The 16,677-nt window shown below is 36.7% G+C and overlaps 5 protein-coding genes and 1 long non-coding RNA gene across 6 annotated transcripts; 3 read left to right on the plus strand and 3 right to left on the minus strand.

Annotated features, from left to right (window-relative positions):
- Positions 1-9: 9 nt before the first annotated feature.
- LOC108611219 (rab-like protein 3) lies at positions 10-3,902 on the plus strand. Its single transcript, XM_018003735.2, has 2 exons — positions 10-2,569; positions 2,632-3,902. Exons 1-2 carry the CDS (start codon positions 2,509-2,511, stop codon positions 3,315-3,317), a joined length of 747 nt encoding a protein of 248 aa, XP_017859224.1. The 5' UTR covers positions 10-2,508; the 3' UTR covers positions 3,318-3,902.
- On the minus strand, positions 3,358-4,127 carry HINT1 (histidine triad nucleotide binding protein 1). Its single transcript, XM_018003736.2, has 3 exons — positions 3,973-4,127; positions 3,770-3,911; positions 3,358-3,709 (listed from the first exon to the last, which is right to left on the minus strand). Exons 1-3 carry the CDS (start codon positions 4,011-4,013, stop codon positions 3,440-3,442), a joined length of 453 nt encoding a protein of 150 aa, XP_017859225.1. The 5' UTR covers positions 4,014-4,127; the 3' UTR covers positions 3,358-3,439.
- Positions 4,128-4,342: 215 nt separating this feature from the next.
- Positions 4,343-5,134, plus strand: osi (electron transfer flavoprotein regulatory factor orsai). The gene is made up of 2 exons (XM_018003737.2): positions 4,343-4,514; positions 4,642-5,134. Exons 1-2 carry the CDS (start codon positions 4,473-4,475, stop codon positions 4,849-4,851), a joined length of 252 nt encoding a protein of 83 aa, XP_017859226.1. The 5' UTR covers positions 4,343-4,472; the 3' UTR covers positions 4,852-5,134.
- Positions 5,135-6,126: 992 nt separating this feature from the next.
- LOC108611217 (carbohydrate sulfotransferase 13) lies at positions 6,127-14,538 on the minus strand. The gene is made up of 3 exons (XM_018003733.2): positions 14,251-14,538; positions 7,253-7,724; positions 6,127-7,184 (listed from the first exon to the last, which is right to left on the minus strand). The coding sequence occupies exons 1-3, from the start codon at positions 14,536-14,538 to the stop codon at positions 6,955-6,957; spliced, it is 990 nt and encodes a 329-aa protein (XP_017859222.1). The 3' UTR covers positions 6,127-6,954.
- Positions 12,000-14,251, plus strand: LOC149269622 (uncharacterized). Its single transcript, XR_016269476.1, has 3 exons — positions 12,000-12,200; positions 12,247-12,441; positions 13,647-14,251. It is a non-coding gene; the product is annotated as an uncharacterized LOC149269622 (long non-coding RNA).
- LOC108611218 (uncharacterized) lies at positions 14,406-16,545 on the minus strand. Its single transcript, XM_018003734.2, has 3 exons — positions 16,078-16,545; positions 15,742-15,813; positions 14,406-15,056 (listed from the first exon to the last, which is right to left on the minus strand). Exons 1-3 carry the CDS (start codon positions 16,381-16,383, stop codon positions 14,640-14,642), a joined length of 795 nt encoding a protein of 264 aa, XP_017859223.1. The 5' UTR covers positions 16,384-16,545; the 3' UTR covers positions 14,406-14,639.
- Between the last annotated feature and the right edge of the window lie 132 nt (positions 16,546-16,677).

A 16,677-nucleotide genomic window follows, 5' to 3' on the forward strand; every position in this document is an offset into this window, starting at 1 on the left:
TGAATATTAAACAAATTATATGAAATTATATAAAATGATGTTGATTATTGATTTAAACTGATGAATGAATAAAAGGCAAATGATATATGAATATATATATATATACATATATATGGTTATACATATGAGTATATATATACATATATGTTTATGTATGCGTGTATACATATATGCATACATATATAAACACACATATATGTATATATATATGCTTATATATACTATGAATATTATCAGAAGAAAAGAAAATTCATTTGCGTTTTCCTTCAGTTTGGTTACAATTCTTTCCACACGCCGTACACAATTTTGTAGAGCAATGTATTTTAACAGACTACATGTACATACACACACCCACACACACATATATACACATGCACGCAAGCACACACGCACACACACAGAGCCACCCATGAACTGACCAAAAAAAGAGAAGTAAAGCAAAACTAAAACTAAAGTTATAAAAAAAAATACATGGATGTACTATGATTACCGTTAGGCAGACATCAATTTAGCATGTTTACCGTTAGGCATACCTCAGTCTATAAAACTGTTTAATTTCGAAACGTTTTCAATGCAAACCGCAGCAACAGCAGCAGCGCAGGAGCCATCACAAAAAGCACAAATCAGTAGATGAAAACCAAAAACAAAAAATATATAACAGTAAAATCAAAAAGTAATGCAAATATGTATAAAAAAAAAGTATATACATAAATAATAGTTCAAGGAAATACCACAAGCTGTAGATGTCCATGTATTTTTATTTTTAGATATTTATGTATGTAATTTATAATCGATAAATCAGGCATAAATGCATTTAACAATCCCATACGAAAACCATGAGAAAAAATCCTAAACGAAATTAATAAGAAAACAGCAAAAATACGATATACATACGATACATAAATATATACACACATATATATCGAGAGCGCACCTGAATAATTGGCATAACGAATGGAAGCTGGCAGAGAAATCGCACTTACATACATACATACATAGCGATGCGCGTGTATGTGGCATGTAACATATACATACATATTTGAATGAATAAAGAGCAAGCGAGACATATATAAGTATAACTAGGTATACCAAAATATAGGGCAAATGTTTGATGTTGAATTATGCAAATACATACATATGGAATATATCATAGCATACATGGCATACATATTTACATGCATACATGCCTACATACCCCACATAGGCAAACAATCTGCGACAAATTGCAAATCATTTTATACACATATATACATATATATATATATATACCAAACAGAATAACAGAATAGTAAACAAAATTATGGAAGATTTATACATAATCAGTGCAGCACCGCATAGTATGAAGAATAACCATACCACATACATGATTATATATAAATACCTATGCATCCTATGTACATGCATATACATACATACACACATAGCATGCATACATATATTGAGTGTGGTCCATTATTGGGCATCTCCATTAGTTTACACGATTCAACTATTTAACCGTTACCTCGTGTATCGGCTATCGCAGAAGTCGCAAGCAACTGGCGACTCATACTCACCACGACACCACCATTCTCACCACAGTCTCCGCAGTGGGACTCTCCACCACTCCATCATTAAGCTCGTTTCGGAGTTTTGTTGTTTATGATAAACTGTTTATAGCTGTTTTTCGAATTTTAAACAAATTATATTTACTATATGAAAGATAAAACTCAAATAAAAATGATCAACAAAAAAAAACTCGTATATAATATATACATAATACTTACATGTATATGTTTTAAAAGCTCTTACCAAAACTTTATTGCAAACTGAATAACTGCAAAACGAAAACGATTAAATTATATTATTGATTAAACTGCATACTACATTATATATACGTATATATATATATGGTGCAACTGTATTGCAAGCAACAAGTATATACTTTTATTTCCAAATAAAACAAAATTGACAACAAAAAAAAAAAAACAAAACAAAACAAAAGAATTTAAAGCAGATAGCAGATGTATGCGGACGCTCCAGCCGCACACCGAAAATAACGGCGTCTGTAGATATATTAAACCACAAACACACTGATGTGAACACACAAATGAAATGACATGAAATGATGAATGTTTATAAAGAATAAACAAATGTTTGAAACTATTAAAACTATCCTTTTAACTCGTTTTATTGCTCCTCCCCCAATACGACCGGCCAATACATAAATAGAAATGAAGGTGCTGCGCTTTCTGCTCTCATAATGTGACGTCATTCACTTCCTATAATATCCCATGAACAAAAGTTTGCCTGAATTCTATAGATGCTATAAATTGAAGAAATTTATTGGCTTTCTTTAATCGAAATGTTAACAACAAATTCGATAACTCCATTGATTGTCAAACCGCCAAAGGAATTGCCATCAATAAATTTTTTATATGATCAAAGTTGGCCAATTACATATTCAATTGGATTACATTTGACAGCGATTAGGCATGAAATATACATATTCACAAGATAATTGGAACAATAATGACGGATCAAACAGTAAAATACGTATCCACAGCACGCATATTGCTGCTCGGCGAGGCAGGTTCGTAGTCCTTTACCATCTGATGATAGTGAATCAATTGGAACTCTCTTGGTAATTTTCAGGTGTTGGTAAGTCGCGACTAACAGATCTATTGGCCAGAAGCATTGACACGCCCACGCACTCCAGCAGGAGCGTCGGCAACCTATGGTGGAGTGTGCAAGTGCGCTTGCACGAGTATCCATCCAATAAGGACATGCCGCCCACACCCGAGTGGACATCGTCCTCGTCGCCCAGCTCATCGTCGCACAGTTCCGAGCCGTTTGACTCGTTTAAGGGGTTTCGTAGCCGGGCGGCAAGCGCATGCGAGATGATTCCATATTTTGTGGAATTCTATGATCTAAAGAGATCCATGCGAATGCCGCGCGAGCATAGGAACCGCCTCTTCCGGAACATCGATGGCATTATATTAGTGTACGATCTGTTAGATATGCGCACACACGACAATCTGCACGACTTGCTGTACCAGCCCTTGCGCCAGATCTGCCGATATCGGCACAACCGCCTGCGTCCCATATTGAGGCGTCGCCACGTGCCCATCCTAGTGGTGGGCACCAAATTGGATATGTTGAAATCGCGTCGGCTGCGCCGCTCGGGCGGCATTGCCGACCAATTGAGCACAGATGAGATATTGCTCAACTGCTTGGACACCGACAGCTTTGCGGAGAAATCGCGTAACGAAGCCAAGTTACGCAAATTTCTCAACAATGCCATCGACTTCAAACATTTTTTTCCAGCTAAACGTAACTGAATTTACATATGCTATTATCTGTATATTTTGTACATTTCACTTTTGTAGTTTTAATTTGAATAAGCTGTATTTATTTCTCTTCAAATTGTCTTTATTTGGGTTGATTCAAGGCAACGCTGGAATTAGCCGGGTGGCCATTGCATTTGGCGGCCGCCCAGGAAGTGCAAATGCAAATGGTAGACAGATTGGGCGCCGTGCTGTCCGTTGTTGATGACTACACGATAGCCCTTCTCCAAGCCCTGCTCCTTGGCCACCTTCCGGCCGACCATCAACAAATGGCCCAAAAGCTCGCCATCTCCGTCCTCGGCTGTGGAGAGCTGCGCAATCGGCTTGCGTGGTATGACCAAGAAATGGGTTGGCGCTTGGGGTGCAACATCATTGAAGGCCACACACTATAATAGAAAGCAATTCAGATAGTGATACTAAATAGATTAATTGCCCTTTGCACCTACTTTGTCGTCTTCGTAGATAAATTTGCATGGAATTTCCTTGCGTAGAATCTTGCCGAATATGGTGTCTTCGGATGCGGCTGCGCTCTGCGCCTTTTCTACCTCACTTGCCATTCTGGCGCAGGTAGTTGAAATGCTGCGATAACTGTGAGAACTCAAATTAATATAATTGAAAATAATTAGGTTTTTACAACTGCGCAGCCTACCGAAAAAGTCCAGCTAAATTCCGGCCGGCCGACACGAACATTGAAATAGGTGCTGCCAACTGACTTGTTTCTGCTTAACCTTAACTGTCACATGAATCCAAATAATAAGGTTGCTTCGATTATTAACCTATCGCTATGCTGCAACGCACGACGTCATTTATTGCAAAAAAGAAATTCATATAATAAAAGTTGACTTCAAGCTATATTTATATACTGAAAAATAAAAGTCCAAAGATGTATTGAATTTTCTATAGCTATAACATATTTATATAAATTTAGCCAGCAACTGTATTTATTGATCATTTTCGCATGGTGCTGCCAACTTACCTGCACCTATATTCGTGAAAGAGCTATCGATTGTATAACCGTTTCATACACGGTCACACGGGCAGTATTTCGGCATTGGTCATCTGAGCACCGAGTGTAAAGCAACAAAGAATATAAAGGTTTAGTTTATATTTTGCATTTAACAATAAAACAAATACCTTTTATTACTGGTGATGTCACAGCTGCGCTCGAAAGTTATCAGTCTCTATAAGCACGTAAGTATTAACCCAAACATTTGCCAGCACAAAGCACGTGCAGCTGCACTGCTGCAGCAGCGATTGTGGAGCAAGGGCGCATGTGGAAGGGGCAAACGGTAATAACGTTGCGTAAATTCCATTGCAGTTACAGTACCTGGGCCGTGACTATCCCGGCCTAAATGGGCCGCAAAAGTTTCGTAAGCAAGTCCACGATGCTTTCATGAAGAATAAGGATGAGAAGGATCCCAAAAAGATCGTCGCTCTGTTGGCACAGGGACGATACCTCGCCAAAGAGGTGGAAGCGTTATATTCGCTAAAGAAGTATCGAACAATTAAGCAGCGTTATAATGATTAATGCGGAAATGCAAATTGAAGGACTGAAAAAGAGAATATGATATATGAATATGCTTTATTTTTGTTTTTATATTGCTTTTTCAAAAACAAAGCCAAATGTATAACCACAAGCAGAACCACACACACACACACACCTATTGAAAGCAGCATACAAATGCGAAACATTGTTATTTTCGAATGTCTTGTCAATGTTTAACTTTAAGTTATTGTTGAATAAAAGCAACAGTCATTGAATAAGCGAAAGACACACACATACAAATATGTATGTGTAAAAAATTAATAAATGACCTTGATTTTTTGTGGGGGCAGGTTGTTGCTGTTAAACCGCTGGATACCGTTGCCAAATTATTGCCACGGGTTGATGATCGTGCAGAATGCGTTTGCCTGCGGCGCCTGAACTTTGTTATTGACAAAAACTGCGTATTTAAAATTCAGTTGTATTTCATCTACATATACGCCTATGCTGTCTGTCTGCCTGCCCATGTGTTGGTGATAAACAACGTTGACGCCGACGCTGCGCCGCGCCGTCGAAAACAAATAGCTTATTTTTCAGCGACCGCTGCGGCTGTGCACACTATGAAAAGCTTTTTGCTACACGATCCATACACTTGGGGAAGTTCTCCGGAAACATTTGCTTCATTTGGAGAAAACAATACAAAAATTTGTTTTCAGAAATCATAAAAAAAATAGTATGTATCAGAAATTTTATGTATACAGGGTAGAAAAATACCGGCATAGGCATATACAATTTTATATTACGTTTGTTGCCGTTACAGTACTTGAAAGCTTCTGATGAAATCGTGAGGGCTTGCCTTACGATTGCAAAAGCTTGTCAGCGTCAATAATCATGGAATGTTACTATAAAAAGCCTTTTATCGCGTCGTATACGTGCAATACACCTGATAAGAAGGTTCATTGATGCCGCGAAAAATAACGTAAAAAGCTCTCAGCCAGGAAATATCATTCCATACAAATTCCATTTCCCTTAAACTTAACATATTAATTCTGTTATTTAATGTTTACAAATACCTGATTTAAGACTCAATCGAATTTAAAGAAAAATAAAATTTTTATATACATATATGTATATATTTTTACTTATATATGAAGTATTTAATTTTATTGAGTAAATATTTATAAAAAAAAAAACAGTAATATAATTTGAAATAATACATTTAAATTAATTTCATATTAGGCTTGAAATCTTATAGTTTTGGAATTGAGTTTCAAGATTGAGCTGGCCAAAAGAGCAGAAATAAGTACTCATCATTTCATATACATCATACATATTTAGAAGCTACAAATTTCTCCATTTACTTTATCACAATTTGTCAGCATTTACCATTTTATTTATTTATTTATTTTTATTTTTTTGTGAATTACACTAGAGTACAGTGATCTGGCTACAAATTGCCATGACTAAAAATTATAAACTAACAAATTTAAAAAAAAAATACTTTAAAAATTTACATAGAATTGCAATACGCACGAAACCGAAACGATATAGGTTTCTAAGATTAGATATCGTTTAATCGAGTACCAGATATCGAAAGTACAAAGTGAACTATTTGAAACTTAAAATTTTTGGCAGAATTACCGGGAAATTCAGATTGTTAATTTCTTTATATATATTTGGAATATATTTCATACTAAATTAATATATACCTAATAATGACAGCGAGACATATTTATATAGAGAGCTATATCCAAAAACATGATAGCTGACGAACACATAGTTTACTTAATATACAAATTAATTTATGCATTGGTAATACAAATATTTGTAAAGTTATTTATAGTTATTTCTAACATAAACCGCTTTAGAGTATATTACTATTATATGCTAATATTCGCATGCCGCTGAATTAAATGCAAAATAATTATATAACAATTGGAATTAAGTATTTGTTGAGTTTACCCTAATTCTATGCTAAAATCACAAAGTTTTCCATTGGAAAGCGTCATGGTCACAAGGGTTAATGACATGGACAGTGAGTGACATCATAAGCATGCCAGGTATAAATGATATGGATATTGAAATTCAAATCATTTTGCTACACACTCTCACATAGTTCATACATGTGCATATATATGCAGAGTGATATCAGCCGAATTCAAAGCCCAACACATCATCTAAGCCATAGTCGAAGAGACGAAAGTCCTCCTCATAGATCTCATATAGACGACGTATTGCGCCAATTGGCAGAGGATCAAAGTATTTTCTTAGATTCGCACGCGTGCTGGATGGCTTGTGGCCAGTGGGGAATGTCAAGTTCTTGGCACCAGCCAGATATAGCGCCAATGCGGAGTCATCCAGCAATGTATCGTATTTGCCTGCAGGATAGTTATGATAGATTCATTAGTAATTGCGACAGATTTGAGTATTCCAGCTTGTCACTCACCCACTACGTTGTACTTCATGACACAGGGATTGCACAGCTTGGCGATGACCTCCCAGTGCTCGTTGTAATCCGTCTGATTGGTGCGACTCAGCTCCGGCGTCAACAGATACTGCACAAACTCGCCAAACTGAACATCGTTGCCCAGCTCCAGGGACGCATTACTAGCGCCCGGTCGCAGCTCATGCACAATCTGTCGACCCACTCGCGACTGAAAGTACCTGGCACTAGGCGAACCTCCCTCCAGTTTATTGCGATACGCCGAGAGCAGCCGCTCGAATGGATGTCGCACCAGAATGAAGCGTGTGTACTCCTCGCTGAACACCTGCGCGCGCTCCTCCTCACTGAGGTCAGAGAACTTGGTGAACATGCCCACCGAATGGGCCAGCGCACCAGGTATCATCAACGGATCCGTGCCGTTCTGCCATTTGCCCGTCAAGAGCATCAGCACCCGCTTCCAATTCGTACAGGCCACCTGCAAGTAAGAGAACGAGGCAAATAAAGCATTTTTCTTGTTTAGTCTTAACTAAATAAACATTTATATGAATGAGGCCACAAACTGAATATATATTTTGTTTTTCTTATGGAACGTATTTACCAAAACTTTAAATGTCGGTCAGTGATTCAGAATTTTCTGGTTATATTTATTTTAACTTATTTCTAATGAAATTAGATCCCATTAGGCCCACATATTGTCTTCCGGTATTCATTTTACTTTTACTTTTTACAAACAGAACAGCTAGGAGGCTTAAAAGGAGACAAACATGGGACCTGATTCTCCGATCGCCCCGGATGACTGTCAACAGGAGTTGACATATAGATGCCATCATTGTGTTATTATTGTATTGTGTTGTAAATATTTGTAAATTGCGATAGCAATGCCGGCGCGCCCTAATGGGCTGAATGAACAGATAATAAGCTCACAAAGGGGTTATTGAAAAACCTCGTATGGCTTTAACAATTTTAAAAAAAAAAAAAAAAAAAAAAAAAATTTTTACTTTGATAGATATAACTATGCTGGTGGTTATGATAAGAGTGTTATAGCTATTCTTTTAATAGGTTCTAGTAGGAAATTTCTATTTATTTGATAAAATGGGTTTGTAATTTGGTTTGTGTTCGGGCTTCAGGCAAATCAGTTAAAATAAATTATTTGAATGTAAGGAGTAAAGTAAAAATATTCACTAGATTTCCATATACATATACTTATAACATATATCCATATATATGATCATGTAAGACTAAGCCCGTCTCACACCAAATTTCGTTTAACTACCCAACTGAAAGCTCATTATAGCCCCTTGGAAACCAGTTATATTTCCCTAGTTTCTGTATGCATGAAATTTATCATAAATCAGAAATGGGCATAATTATATACAAAGTACATATAGATATGAATTTAAGACCTTTTTATACCCTGAACCCATTGAAAATGGGAAATCAGGGTATAATGGTTTTGTTGAAATGTATGTAACAGGCAGAAGGAGGCGTGGCAGACCCCACAAAGTATATATATTCTTGATCAGGGTGACGAGCTGAGTTGATTTGGCCCTGTCCGTCTGTCTGTCTGTCCGTCTGTCCGTCTGTCCGTCTGTCCGTCTGTCCGTCTGTCCGTATGTTTGAACGCGTCGATTTCCGAAGATATAAGAGCTAGAGACTTCAAATTTTTTGTAAAATGTTCGTAATTACAGCGCGGATATCGAGTTTATCATTAAAATTCGATAACTCATCCCGATCTTTTTTTATCGATGAAAAACCTTATCGAAAACCAGTTATAAAATTATATCTTCTACACCTTTATTGCTAGAGTCTCCAAATTTTGAATGTATGCTTATATGCAATTTATACAATTTCGGTTTTTGTTAAAATTTACCCCCCACCTCTAAATTCACCCCCTCACCCTCACTTTTGTAAAACGCGTATTTCAAATACTAGAGACTTGTGCTTTGGCAATTACATGCATATTCATGTTATAATCATAATCTGAAAGTTTCATGAAGATCGTACGTCCACAAATAAAGTTATTAAACAATTAAGTTCTCATAGTAAGCGCACACTGCAGCCCATGCGTGTTTATGCGTGGGTGCTTGTATGTGTATGTGTTTGTGTATGTGTGTGTGTTTCTTGTGTAAGCTGAAAGACGCGAAAAATTATTGAAATAGCTAGCACTCCAAGGGTTCAGGGGATCTCGTAGTCGAGCAGTCTCGACTAGAGCTTTCTTACTTGTTTAAATTGGAATTTGAGCCGACTGTGCAAAATGACTTCAACTTCAATTATGGAAAGTGAATGAGCAGCGAGCAAAGTGCAAAGGCTTGTGAAATGATAATTATAACAGCGAAAGTTCAAAACGTGTGTATATTGAATGAGATTTATATACGTGAGTTCACGTATGTATATCAGTTCAGACTTTCCTCTTAACTGCCAATGGTTATAAATCGTAATTTAGCTAGAGAAAAATGTGGTTTAATTGATGCATGTAAATTTTCTTAATTACGCTGAGAGACGGCCACTTAGCGAATCAACTAACTATAACTACACAACAAAAATACCAACAACAACAACAACAACAGGAACATCAACAATTGCAGCAACCAGCTATTTGAACTAAACATATAAACAATCCGCTTAGGCAATGTCGGGAGTAATTAAATTCTACATAAAACAAGTAAGAAAGCTCTAGTCGAGACTGCTCGACTACGAGATCCCCTGAACCCTTGGAGTGCTAGCTATTTCAATAATTTTTCGCGTCTTTCAGCTTACACAAGAAACACACACACATACACACACAAGCACCCACGCATAAACACGCATGGGCTGCAGTGTGCGCTTACTATGAGAACTTAATTGTTTAATAACTTTTTTTGTGGACGTACGATCTTCATGAAACTTTCAGATTATGATTATAACATGAATATGCATGTAATTGCCAAAGCACGAGTCTCTAGTATTTGAAATACGCGTTTTACAAAAGTGAGGGTGAGGGGGTGAATTTAGAGGTGGGGGTTAAATTTTAACAAAAACCGAAATTGTATAAATTGCATATAAGCATACATTAAAAATTTGGAGACTCTAGCAATAAAGGTGTAGAAGATATAATTTTATAACTGGTTTTCGATAAGGTTTTTCATCGATAAAAAAAGATCGGGATGAGTTATCGAATTTTAATGATAAACTCGATATCCGCGCTGTAATTACGAACATTTTACAAAAAATTTGAAGTCTCTAGCTCTTATATCTTCGGAAATCGACGCGTTCAAACATACGGACAGACGGACAGACGGACAGACGGACAGACAGACAGACGGACAGGGCCAAATCAACTCAGCTCGTCACCCTGATCAAGAATATATATACTTTGTGGGGTCTGCCACGCCTCCTTCTGCCTGTTACATACATTTCAACAAAACCATTATACCCTGATTTCCCATTTTCAATGGGTTCAGGGTATAAAAAAAAAAAAAACAACAACAGCAATTTCAAAACACAAAAACAAACAAATTTTTCATATACAATGTGAGAACGTTGCAATCGAGTGCAATCAACTACATAATACTCGTTCATAGTTTAAGAGTAGTCAATTTTATGGAACAATCTTTATAGCGATATTTTAAAAACTATCCAGGAAGAGTCCCACACAGGTCTCAGATTTTTTATATATGTATAATAATAATACTATGGCTTTATCTATACAGGTAAATATATACAATATATCAGAAAACAGTCGAACATTTTACACATAACCAATTATAAGTTTCACTATCATCAGAACGAGTATATCGAGGAGCCACAGTGATGCGCAGCATACGAAGTCTAGATCAATGTTATATTGTCAGTTAAGAGTGAAAAACCCATCAATCATTGATTGTTAAACAAATCACTGTATAAACATTTCAGATTCAAATTGCAAACAATTGACAGCACACCACTGTGCGTGCCGCAAATGACAGCAGCTAAATTGCGGTTGAGGTTCAGGTTCAGCATTTTTCAAAGGCAATGTGCAAATGTAAAATGTAATAAACAAAAATATTTGCAATCCGTTAGCAATCAAAATATATAATTTTACACAATTTTTTTGGGTTATAAAACTGGCATTAAGCACAACACGCGATGGTCGAATCAAAACCATGAAGCCAGGTGGACTTAATAGCAAATCTTAACGACTGGAACGAGTCCAACCAAGCGTTAAAACTAGACGTGCTATATTTCATTCCCTTCAAGTTTAGCTTAAAAATCTGCCTACTCCTCAGTCTATTGATTACTGATAACAGCTGATAAAAGAAATTGTGCGGGAGCGTGCCAACGAGCACGAGCTACGCCCACTTTTGCAGTCGAAGTCGATGTGATTATCAATGCGATATGGCGCCATTATCTGTATAATCTGACGTCTATTCCAATACTTATTTAGTTACTAACTCACGCAAATGCTAAATAGCTATCAACTAATTAGCGTCCGACTTGTCAGTCAGACTATCTTCTTAATTTATGATTATGATAATTTTAAATAATCATAAACTAATTATCATAAACTAAAGTACATTATTATATTATTTATACAATATTATTAAAAAGTAAAAAATATTAAAAAATAAAAAATAAACAAAAATACACTTAAAATAAACGAAAATGTTTTAAAGCAATAAAGACCTTATATATTTTCGATTGGTTCTAGATCTTCGAGATCTACATAAAGCAGCATTTACTTTAATGACATGAATCCTATTTCAAATATTGATATTTGATTTTAATAAAAACTTACAAATGTGGAAATATATAGGAGAAAAATAAGCCAGTTTAACTACTCAATAGAGCTTTTATATATATTTCAAATATCAAATTTCTAGCTAATACAATTACTGTAATCAAAACATTCTACAAAAATACGGCTCAATCTCTTCCTCTTACATTTAACAGGCATTTGCAGGCTGTTAATACAGCCAATTAGTATAACATTTAGGTATGTTTATTTATAGTCCATAAAATTTATAATATAAACAAAATAGGTTACAGTGCTGTGGCTCATATGTGGCGCCACTACCAAATGGCATACGTCATGGCCGGCATTACTCAACCATTGACAGGCAAACGCAATCTGAGTGCTATTCCACACAAAATAAAGCTCATTATGTTGTGGGAAGGTTCAAAGTGCGGTGAACACATGAAACAACGTCGCTATTTATATGCCCCACCTCGAACAGGTGAGCAATTTAATATTTGGCTGCCTAATCTAATCAAATAGTTCGACTAATGCTATAGAATAAGTTTTGATAGCAGCGATGGGGTAGAGGAAGTTTTTTTTTTTTTTTTTGGGTTTTTGTTTTTTTTTTTAGATTTCCAATTTCTTTAAATTTTCATTAATTGAATTAAGTCAGGCGAGATTCCGCTGCTTATCAAACGCGCCATTTGACTTGAAATTTAATTAATAAGCCAGCTAAAAGACAAATTATTTGATAATCCGCAATGAACGTCAGTAAATTCGCTTCTTAACTAAGTTTGATAATCTGCAAAACAGTCAACTAGTCTAAGACTCCTCATATGAGGCAGCTGTGTGAAGATAGAATATTATTTAGAAGCTCATCGTGCAGGTTGCAACTCAACATTTAATTATAAGCCATGGCTCATAATTGTAGCCTAGACTGAAGCGCATTTTCTTTATGAGGTCTACTCGACTTAGAAAAGAAAAACAGCTCAAGATTAGATGAGTTTTGTCGTAAATTCTATACTGCTTATATATAAACATATGTATATAACAATTTAAAGCCTCAAAGAGTGCGCCTTTTTATAATACTCCACGACTTTCATAGAACTATATATAAATATAATTCCAGAAAATTTATAAATGAATTTCTTGCACACGTTTTTAGAATTCCAATAGATTGATTTCTCATATATACATATATATTTTCCTATTAATAAATTACTGTGCCAAATAGACCCACTGTCAAGCAATATTTACAAGGCATAGTATATATATTATAATTAAATATTTAATACTATATAATTTATAATTGCACAGAGGTTTATGGAAGGTTATCTAAGCGAAATCGGCCTCTACCGATGGGCATAGGCGTTGAATTGTCTGCCAAAGATTAATAAAATTGTTTTCTGATAAGCTCCAACAAACACTTGAGCTAATACCAGCAATCAGGTTGTGCCACTTGTGGTCTAGTTGTCTAGTCAAACTACTCGGGTGAAAGCGCAACAAGCATCTATCGAAATCGATTACCAACATGCCACATACCATGTTGCAACTTGCAAGAATATAATCTTAGCGGCCGGTCTACATTGTTGCTATGGCGCTGCCTCTGGCGAAGCATCAAATGTCAGCAAGTTCGTAAAAGAGAAAACGTGGAGTAACAGAAATCTAAAACAAGTTTTCTTTTTATTTTGTTTTTATGTATAGACGAGGGGCATTTGACAAAGGGTCGTTTAAACACGCAACGCGCCGAATAGCCGCAAGCGGAAGGGAGCTCAACCGCACATGGCGAAACGGACAGTTCGTACAGAACAGCAAAAAAATAAACAAAATTATACGAATTGCGGGGTGTTTGACTAGCTAAATACCCTGTAACTAGCAGGTACATGGTGTAAGGAACCAAATCTACAATTCAATTAATTTAAATGCCGACAGTCCCTATATTACGGTAAAATAGGCATATAAGTAATAAAGTATTCGTAAATAGTGTTTACTACAAATTATATGATTCTAGCTTTTACAAATGAATATATTAGAAAGGTCTAAAGTCCCGAAAGAGACAGCATTCTCAACTACCCATAGAAAAATTCACAGCCAATGAAATCAGCCTATTTTACATACTTGCACACAACTATGCTACCTCATTACCTTTGCTTTGCACAGGGTATATATATATATATAAATATATAAAATTCTGCAAAATGTGCTTAAAAAGCAAAAACAACTTTATACTTAAAACTAACGTTGCGAAATAATTAAAAAACAAAACAAAAAAAAATAAGAGAAAATTGAGTAACTTTGTGGCGGGTACCTTTGGCACGTAGCAGTAGAGCAGTTTATGCTCCTTATCCACAATCATATGATCCATTTGCAGGTCTGTAAGATCATCCACTGTCTGTGTGTCGGCATCACGCAGTAGATCACATTGTCTCTGCAAATACTCCTGACGCTGTATGTTGATCGTCTGAGTGAGCTCCAGACTCTGTTTGGTGATCTTGACATTGTTGTTGTTCCCATCCCCGAATGCGGGCGCTGCCCAGAGCTGCGCAAATGTGTAGATCAGCAAAATGCCAAATAGTTGTAGTGCATTATGTTCCATTATCTCTAATGGCTGTGATTTTAACAGGATTCAAGCTGCTTTTCATTGGATGATTTTGTAAATTTGCACTCTTAGTTTGATATATGTATTTGTGTGGGTTCTTAGCTCTGCCGCTTGCGGCCGAAATACTTGACGCGATGCACAAACTTCAGCCTGGCCCCGTTCTCAATGCCCAGTGCCGTTAGGGTCGCGCGCCCGTTGTCAACGTTGTCATCGATCGGCTGATTGGTATCCACGTTAAACAGTGCAAAGCAGCGCCATAAAAAACGCCAAGAGACAAACGCGCGGTGTTCGTGCCCGTTGCGCAGCGCCGAATTAACTAACTCGCCGCTGGAGCGAGGCAAAGCTTTGGCTCCAGCAGATCCCACAACCTGTTGTCGGCTACCGTCGTCGGCCCGGCCGGCGTCGTCTTCGTCTGCCACCCGACGTCGCTCGCGTTGTCTTCGTTTCAGCTGTGCGCACGAGATTGTGGCGATTGCCTTTTTCAGTTGGGCCACAGTCGGAGAGCGCTGATGGAGCTAAAATGCATAAAGAATGCGAAGAGAAAGAGAAATAGAGAGAGAGAGAGAGAGATAGAGTGAGAATCAACAAATAGAACATATGTGCATTTTAGAGTTAGTGGAGTGTGGTTAAGAGTACAGGAAATCTAAAAGTTTTATTGAAAACAATTAGAAAACTTACTTTTATAGCATATCGAAATCAAAGCAGGTAATTTAAAGAACTTTCCACATATTAAATTATTACTGACTTGGTTTAATTAAATATTTCTAGAAAATACATAAATAAATAAACATTTAAGGCTTCACAATACACAAATAAACAAAGAGATATTCATACGAAATTTGTTGACAATCAAAAATTACGAAATATATGTACATGTATACAGTTTGTTTTATCATTTAATTGAATTCAAAACTACAGGGTTGAGCTATACTGGCGTATGCTATGATTATTTGCTCTAAATAATCTATTGATGGCTGCCCTATGTTAATATAATTCTGTGTAAACAGACAGCGAAAATTTCCCCAGTTTCTAGATAGAACTTTGAACGACTAAGAAATTAATCAAATTGATTGATACGCACCACACAAACACACACATGCACACTATATATACATGTAAATAATGAATTGAATGGCAAATGAGTGCAAACAGCTGCGAGGTTAACAGAAAAGTGGATTTCGTTTTGAACCAACAACTCACCATGATCTTGAGTGTGCTAAGGCCGTCGCGCTGCACGTAGACGGTTGTGGCACGGTTTTCTGCCTGAGCAATCTGAAATTATGAAATATATACGTATTGCAGTTAACGGCAACACTTAACGGCATCAGCTGCCATAACATTTATGATTCTATCCATCAATTAGCAGCTGCTACCGGGAGTAGGTCAACCCACTACGAAAGTGACGAAGCATGCTAATTGAGTTGCTATTCAGGCGCAGAACGGTGGCGCTAACAAGTACGCAAATAATGTGACGTCAGGTGTGTAGGTTGCTCTAGGAAATTGCTAACGTGCATCGTGCGAAGGAGATTCACATACCAGACCCAAAAGTTCAGTCGGCGTTGCATCGTAGGGCACGTCCGCCAGTTCCTCGAACTCCGACAGAATCTGTTGCAACTCGTTTGAGCTTGCTGTAAGCATTGCATTATGCTCAGCGCGCTCAAAATCGTTTTGTAATCGAGATTTAGTGGACGTTGACTTCCGAAGTCTTCTTCGACTTTTCGTGGGCTGTTGCATTCCCGCCAAGTTCCGTGCCTCTCTTATTGCTTTCTTGCGCAAATTAATTGGCATTCGTTTTAGTCTCCTTGGATTTATCATTTTACTTCTTTCCCGATTTGAATCCATTTTATGAATCAAAAGAACGTCTATTCTCGGTTCTTAATATGTTTTGTGTATTAATTGTAATTATTGTTGTATTCTCAAAATATATTTAATCAATTAACTCCAAGCTTTACGTTTAACCATTCACACGCTGCGTACACAAACAGCTGTTTCGAATTCAGTGTGACCATAGAACCTAACACTTATTAACCCTCTACGCAATTTGCTTAGCAGTGCTCAATTTGGCGGTTTCCTGGTCTCATTTCTGCGCTTTAAATTTGTTTTTGAAGCTAATTTTCTTGGACGTTTCATTTGGAA

The sequence above is a fragment of the Drosophila arizonae genome, chromosome 3, assembly GCF_054131065.1.
Source record: "Drosophila arizonae isolate 15081-1271.41 chromosome 3, UAZ_ARI_1.0, whole genome shotgun sequence".
In the NCBI taxonomy this organism is placed as follows: domain Eukaryota; kingdom Metazoa; phylum Arthropoda; class Insecta; order Diptera; family Drosophilidae; genus Drosophila; species Drosophila arizonae.

Excerpts from the sequence above, each read along its gene's own strand:
- LOC108611217 (XM_018003733.2), bottom strand. The coding sequence starts at position 14,538 with ATGGAACATAATGCACTACAACTATTTGGCATTTTGCTGATCTACACA. Across the intron at positions 7,725-14,250 it reads TCTACTGCTACGTGCCAAAG|GTGGCCTGTACGAATTGGAA; the intron begins GTACCCGCCACA and ends TCTTACTTGCAG. Across the intron at positions 7,185-7,252 it reads CATGAAGTACAACGTAGTGG|GCAAATACGATACATTGCTG; the intron begins GTGAGTGACAAG and ends ACTATCCTGCAG.
- LOC108611219 (XM_018003735.2), top strand. The coding sequence starts at position 2,509 with ATGACGGATCAAACAGTAAAATACGTATCCACAGCACGCATATTGCTG. Across the intron at positions 2,570-2,631 it reads ATTGCTGCTCGGCGAGGCAG|GTGTTGGTAAGTCGCGACTA; the intron begins GTTCGTAGTCCT and ends GGTAATTTTCAG.
- HINT1 (XM_018003736.2), bottom strand. The coding sequence starts at position 4,013 with ATGTTCGTGTCGGCCGGCCGGAATTTAGCTGGACTTTTTCG. Across the intron at positions 3,912-3,972 it reads AATTTAGCTGGACTTTTTCG|TTATCGCAGCATTTCAACTA; the intron begins GTAGGCTGCGCA and ends GAGTTCTCACAG. Across the intron at positions 3,710-3,769 it reads TTATCTACGAAGACGACAAA|TGTGTGGCCTTCAATGATGT; the intron begins GTAGGTGCAAAG and ends TTTCTATTATAG.
- osi (XM_018003737.2), top strand. The coding sequence starts at position 4,473 with ATGTCACAGCTGCGCTCGAAAGTTATCAGTCTCTATAAGCAC. Across the intron at positions 4,515-4,641 it reads TTATCAGTCTCTATAAGCAC|TTACAGTACCTGGGCCGTGA; the intron begins GTAAGTATTAAC and ends ATTCCATTGCAG.
- LOC108611218 (XM_018003734.2), bottom strand. The coding sequence starts at position 16,383 with ATGGATTCAAATCGGGAAAGAAGTAAAATGATAAATCCAAGGAGACTA. Across the intron at positions 15,814-16,077 it reads CGACTGAACTTTTGGGTCTG|ATTGCTCAGGCAGAAAACCG; the intron begins GTATGTGAATCT and ends TCATAATTTCAG. Across the intron at positions 15,057-15,741 it reads TTAGCACACTCAAGATCATG|CTCCATCAGCGCTCTCCGAC; the intron begins GTGAGTTGTTGG and ends TATGCATTTTAG.